Consider the following 6883-nt stretch of genomic DNA (forward strand, 5'->3'; position numbering starts at 1 on the left):
CGGGCCACGATGGATTTCCAGCAGCTGGCGGACGTTGCGGAGAAATGGTGCTCCAACACGCCCTTCGAGCTCATCGCCACCGAGGAGACTGAGCGCAGGATGGATTTCTACGCCGACCCCGGTGTCTCCTTCTACGTGCTGTGTCCGGACAACGGCTGCGGCGACAATTTTGTGAGTGCCTGGGGGAGGGACTGCCGGAGCAGACGGGAGTGTGGACGCCGCGGCCGCGTCCCCGACCCGGAGCTCCCGCGTGGTGGGGAGGCTGTGGGCACCAAGTGGGGGGGGGGGCGTAACCCGCTCGTCGCCGCGCGCCGGATGCTCCTTGTTCCACCCGGGAAGCCCCCGGGCCGGGCGCGGCGGTGTCAGCGCTCAGATCGGGCCTGGTGGGTGACGGGCAAGGAACCCTTAGGATCTGGGGAGCAAGGTTGATTTGGGAGGTGTGGTGTCCCCCCGGGGGCCGCCCCTTACTCCTGCGGGTGCTGTTTCGGGAAAGCTACCCCGCGGCCGGTGCTTGGTGACTAGCTTGGAACATCCCGGAGGTGTCCCCCGCATCACACCAGCCCAGGTTGGTGCTCACTGACCCTCCCGTAGGATCCAAAGTCTGGAGCTTCCTACATCCAGGCGTCCCGTCCGGGTGAGGAATCCCGCTCCCCTCCCAATGCTGAACACAACTCATCGAATTGCCCCTCCCGGAGGAGCCCAGCTTCCCGGACCCAGTGTTATTCACTGCGCTGCCTGTTTAGACACAAAGCTCTGTCCACACTAGCGATGCCCGATCTCCTGGACCTTCTTTGCGGAATTACACCCCGGATCTTAAAAACGCACGCGCGCGTGCGCATACTTCCCAACACATACACACACACACACACACACACACACACGGGCCACACGGGCACGCCTATCCCTCTTTCCCCCCTGTGCTCCCATTGCTCCTTTCTGAGCTGCAAGCGAGGTGTGTGTGGCCGGGGTGGGTTCTGTCCGGCGGAGGCGGTGGCCAAGGCCCTGCTGGAGATCGTCGGCTTTTCCAGATGAGAGGAATCTCCCCACCCCTGGCACTGAGGGACTGAGACCTGGAACTGCGGTATCCAGACCTTCCACTTTGCATCCTGTGCCCACTTGGGTTCTTGATACTGGCAGTTTAGGAAGAGGATGCGGAGGGCAGGGCAGTTGGGATGGGAGGAGCGGAGTCAGGGTGAGGATGGCCCTCCATGAAGTGTTTGTAAGGACGGGAAATAAATAATGGTCCCCAAATGTAAGATGGAGGCGGCTGTGGGCGCAGGTTACCGTGTGGTCGCCGGCCTGAGCCTGGAGCTGGCACTGCTGCCGCCCCAATGGACGGAGGTGAGGCGGTGCGGAGGCGTGGCCTGGTGCAGGCTCCTCAGGTGGGGGTGAGACAAAGCTGGGCCGTGGTCCCGGCAGCAGTAAGCGCCTGACTGTCCACTGGAAGTTCGCGAAGGAGTTAGACAGCAAGACAGCCTTTCTTGGTCCAGGAGAGATGAAGACTTGTGCACGCCTGGCCAATAAAAATAAAGCATGCATCTCCCACCACCCCGACCCGGGGGAGGGGAAGACGCCATCTGGGCCCAGGCGCAGGGCATTCTAGAAGAAGGATGGCCTTGGGTGACAGCCAGATTTGAGTTTTGGCTCTGTGACTTTGGTCGGATGTCTTCCCTGAGCTCAGTTTCTACATCTAAAAAACGGGTATAATAATACCAGCACCTAGGTAAAAGCATGTAACAGTCCCTGACCCATAGCAAAGGCCCCACACATTTGGGATCAGAGACTTGGGATCACCCACAGTTGCCACATCTTTATAAGAGCCTTAGTTTTCTCACCTGTAAAATGGGGTTCTTCAGAATGCCTCCATCATAGGATACTTTCTTTCTTTCTTTCTTTTTTTTTTTTTTTTTGAGACAGTCTCACTATGTCGCTGCCCTCCGTAAAGTACTGCAGCATCACAGCTCAGAGCAACCTCAAGCTCTTGGGCTTAAGCGATTCTCTTGCCTCAGCCTCCCCAGTAGCTGGGACTATAGGTGCCCACCACAACACCCAGCTATTTTCTTGTTGCACTTGTCATTGTTGTTTTAGCAGGCCTGGCCCAGTTCAAACCCACCAGCCCCGGTGTATGTAGCCAGCACCCTAACCACTGAGCTACAGCAGAGCCTATCAGAGAATACTTATGAACTGTTAATACCTGTGAGCACATCTTCATTGTAGTTAAAAAGAAGGGAAAAGTGCCTTTTGTTATCGGAAGGAGTGGAGAGCTTTGAAAAGGGATCTACTCCAGAACAAAAGTGTGAGAAAGCCCCAGGATATAGGGAAGGGGCACCAGAATCTAGCTAACTAATTTGATTAGGGTCCCTTCCAGCTTTGTCTTCCTTAGTCTGCTAGGGTCTTTCCCCACTCTTTTTTGTGTAAAGTAGGGCAAGAATCATGCATGGTTCTGGATTTGATGGGGGGAGAATCCCACATAGACTTCCTGCTGTGACTGCAGGAGACATACCCAGAGAAATGACTTCAAAGAGAATAAGTGGGCTAAAGAAGACACAGGCTCTTGTCTTGACTTTGTATATCAAACCATCATTTATATCAGGCCTTTATTTTAAGTATTTTCCCACCTGCAGGAAGAAAATGCTTCAAAGTGTTCAAGTGTTAATTCACTGACAATTTAAAGGGAAAAGATAGGAAGATAGAAGATGAGATGAGGGGGGCTGGATGCGGTGGCTCTTGCCTGTAATCCTAGCACTCTGGGAGACTGAGATGGGTGGATTGCTTGAGATCAGGAGTTCAAGACCAGCATTAGCAAGAGTAAGAACCCGCCTCTAAAAAGTAGCCAGGCACTGTGTGGCAGGCACCTGCAGTCCCAGCTACTTGGGAGGCTCAAGTAAGAGGATCTCTTAAGCCCAAGTGTTTGAGTTTGCTGTAAGCTATGACGCCAGGGCACTTGCACTCTACTGAGGATGACAAAGTGAGACTGTCTCAAAAAAAAAAAAAAAAAAAAGATGGGATGATGGAATAATTACTTGCGTAGAATGGAACTTTCTCAGAGTTCCTGGAGGCAATACCAGACAAGATGTCAGACGAGGGAATTTTCTTAGCTAAATTTCTTGAATCTCTCCCAGGCCAGGTTGTCAAGCTGCTATTTGCCTCCAATAAGTGTCCTCTGTCAGTTCTTTACCTTTTCCCAGAAAATTATGTTAAGCTTTAGAAAAAATTTGAGCTGAGTGGAACTCTGTTATTTGAAGGGTTTATTAACAAGAAGAATATCTGCTGGACGTGGTGGCTCATGCCTATAATCCTATCACCCTGGAAGGCTGAGGTAGGCGGATTGCTTGAGCTCAGGAGAAGGAAACCAGCCTGAGCAAAAGTGAGACCCCATCTCTACCAAAAATAGAAAAACTAGCCAGGCATTGTGGTGGGCACCAATGATCCCAGTTGCTTGGGAGGCCGAGGCAAGATGATCACTTGAGCCCCAGAGTCTGAAGTTGCTGTGAGCTATGACACCATGTACTCTACCAAGGGCAACAGAGTGAGACTTTGTCTCAAAAACAAAACAAAAAATGAAACCAATAAGAATATTTCTGCATAGCATTTCTGAATTTATAAAGTGTGTTCATATCATTCATTCATTCAATAAATTTATTGAAGGTTTACTCTGTACCAGGCAAGGGCTATCTAGAACATAAGTAGGATCTCTGTTCTCGCCCTGGGAGTGCCAATTTACCTGCCTAGGAGGGAGGATGGTGTAATGGTTAGGCACACAGGCTCTAGAGTCAGACTACATGGGTTTGTACCCTAGCTTCTTGTTACTGTGTATCTTGGTAAATTTATGTAATCCCTCTATGCCACAGTTTCTAAATCTGTAAAATGGGTATCATAATATTAGTACTTCCCTTGCGTTCCACGATGGCTATTTGAGGTTCGAGAATAGTACCTAACATGGGGAGGATGATATTATACTGGGGACTCCCCGACAGGGTTGAAAACGATGGCTAACTTGTACTAAGTGTTCAATCAATGAAAGTTCATCTTACTATTTTTATCTCTGTAAGTATGTCATCTATTTGCTCAAGCCAAAAAACTAAAGGACCTCCGTAATTCCACTGTATCACTTTCTGCAACCAATTCTTCAAAATTCTTTTACCTCCAAAATATACATATATATTCAATGTCCGCTTGTTTTTCTCCACCCCTCATGCTGTCACACTAGTCTAAGGTACTATCATTTTTTCGTCACTCCTTGCTTATAACCCTCACCCCATTCTAATTCAGACTCCACTTAGCAGTCACTTTGGATCTATTTAAAATATAATCCAGATCATCTTGCCACCACTCTCCATCTTGCCTAAACTGACTTCTCATCATTTTTATAATATAATAAAACCTAAATTCTTGCCCTGCCCTCAGTCCCCCACATGCTTTGCCTTCCTGCCATAATAATTCTCAGACAGGCCAAGCTCATTCCTGCCTCAGGGCCTTTGCTCTTTTCTCTCTTTCTTTCTTTCTTCCTTCCTTCCTTCTTTCTTTTATTTCCTTCCTTTCTTCCTTTCTTTCTTTCCTTTCTTTCTTTCTTCCCTTTCTTTCATTCTTTCCTTTCTTTCATTCTTCCTTTCCTTCCTTCCTTCTTTCTTTCTCTACCTCTGTCTCTATCTCTATCTCTTTTCTTCCTTCCTCCCCTTCCCTTCTTTCCCTTTCTTTCCTTCCTCTCTTCCTCTCTTTCTTTCCTTTATTTCTCAGAGTCTCACTTAGTTGCCCTGGGGTTGAGTGTCATAGTATCTTAGCTCACAGCAACCTCAAACTCTTGGGCTCAAGCAAGCCTCTTGCCTCAGCCTCCCAAGTAGCTGGGATGACAGGTGCCCAGCACAACTCCTGGCTATTTTTAGAGATGGGATCTCACTCTTGCTCAGGCTGGTCTCAAACTCAGTTCAGGCAATCCACCTGCCTCAGCCTCCCAGAGTGTTAGGATTACAGGCGTGAGCCACTGCGCCCAGCCCACCTTTGTACTTTCTGATTTCTCTACCTGGAATATTCCTGCCCCAGATCTTTATGTAGCTGGTTTCTTTATGCCATCAAGGCTCAGGAGAAACTCTACTAACCATGTTTTCTCTCCTCACTCTCTTTTATCAAACCCTTGTGGTATTTAATATTTTCCCTTTTGTTTTCTGCCTCCCCCATGAGACTATAAGCTTCATAAGAACAGGGATGTTGTCTATGTTATCACCGTATCCCAGCACTTGAAACTGTGCCAGAACATGAGGGGTGCTCAATACATAGTTGTAAGAATGAATGAGTGAATTATAATGTAGTAGAAACTAGAAGATAGATGTCAAATTTTAAGAATTCAACGTTGAGGCTTGGCACCCATAGCTCAGTGGTTAGGGCGCCGGCCACATACACCGGGGCTGGTAGGTTCAAACACAGCCCGGGCCAGCTAAACAACAATGACAACTGCAACCAAAAAATAGCCGGGCATTGTGGCGGGCGCCTGTAGTCCCAGCTACCTGGAAGGCTGAGGCAAGAGAATTGCTCAAGCCCAAGAGTTTGAGGTTGCTGTGAGCTATGACACCACAGCACTCTACTCAAAAAGAGTAGACTCTGTCTCAAAAAAAAAAATTCAACTTTGAATAACAGTAATAACTATCACTTATGTTTAATTTCCTATGTATCAGATACTGTTCCTATGTATCAGACACTTTGCATATATGAATTCATTTAGTCTTAGTAATCTTTCAAGGAAGTCTCTAAAATTATTCCTGTTTTACAGATGAGGAAGCTGAGGCATAGCAAGGTTTATTAACTTTCCCACCAGCTCTACTATGGTAGAGAAACTTGAAGCATAATCCTATACTGAATATATAATATCACAGGATTGACAGCAGGGGACCCAACCCTGACTGGGTACAGGTGGCTTCTTATGGGCCTTGTAAAAATTCAGTGTGGTAGGTATTATCATCTCCATTTTATAGGCAAAGAACCTGAGGCTCAGTAAGTTTAAGGGACTCATCCAGGACTATACCCCTAAGAAGTGACAGAGCCAGGACTTGACCCCAAGCCCAGAGACCTGTCCTGTCTACTATGCAGAATGACCCCAGGCAGGATCAGTCCAGTAGCTCCAGGGGCCTAGGAACAAAGACTTCTTTTGCTTTTCCCTCTGCTTTGGTCCCCCTGGGGCCCTTGGACACTCTTTTTCAGTCTTGCTTCACAGGCCATGCTGTCCATGCTGTCCCTTTCCACATGACCTCCCTAACTGGGACTGCTTCTTGTGGAAAGCATGGTCAGGGCCTGGGATAAAACTAAGTTGCCAGCGCGTGGAGGGAGGGTGGGGAACCGTCCCCCCTCCTTGGCTCTACAGGCATGACAGGGAGGGCTCCTGGCCCTATTGAGAGGGGCCAAGAGCTCTCCCCTTTTCTGCCAGCTTGGGAGGTCCTGAGGGCTGGGTCAGGCCTCGAATGGGGTATCAGGAGCTACTCCTGTGCCAGATGGACAGAGGGCACTCCTGGGTCTAGGAACACCAGCTGCATTTTTTCCCTGTCCTGGGCCAGGAGGAATGGACTATCTGAACAAAGAGCACCGCCTGCCCTCCTGCAGCCCGGACGCTGGTGATTGGGGGAGGGAGGGATTCTTAGCATCCTGCCTTTCCTGTCAGCCTATCAGAGACATATTTGGATCTAGAATTTTGTATAGCTTAATCCCTCTTTAATACAGAAACAAAGATAACAATCATTATTACAGAAAAAAGGCTTTACTTATGGAAGGACTGTGTAATCTAATTTTATATGTGTTTATATATGTGTGTATATATTTTCCCTGTATATTCCTATGTAAATGTACATATACATAAATACATATTTTCCTGAGCATGGCTTTATTCTTTTTTTTTTTT

The 6883-nt window shown here is 48.2% G+C and overlaps 1 protein-coding gene across 1 annotated transcript in view; it reads left to right on the forward strand.

Moving 5' to 3' along the window:
- The first annotated feature begins 6 nt into the window (after positions 1-6).
- MTURN (maturin, neural progenitor differentiation regulator homolog) overlaps positions 7-6883 on the forward strand; it is a 28818-nt gene continuing 21941 nt past the window's right edge. The window contains exon 1 of the mRNA XM_003788547.3: positions 7-171. Coding sequence (XP_003788595.1) covers positions 10-171 — 162 coding nt within the window. The 5' untranslated portion in view covers positions 7-9. The remainder of the gene's footprint in view (positions 172-6883) is intronic.

Source organism: Otolemur garnettii, unplaced genomic scaffold (genome assembly GCF_000181295.1).
Source record: "Otolemur garnettii isolate 467f Iridium unplaced genomic scaffold, OtoGar3 scaffold00028, whole genome shotgun sequence".
Classification (NCBI taxonomy): Eukaryota; Metazoa; Chordata; class Mammalia; order Primates; family Galagidae; genus Otolemur; species Otolemur garnettii.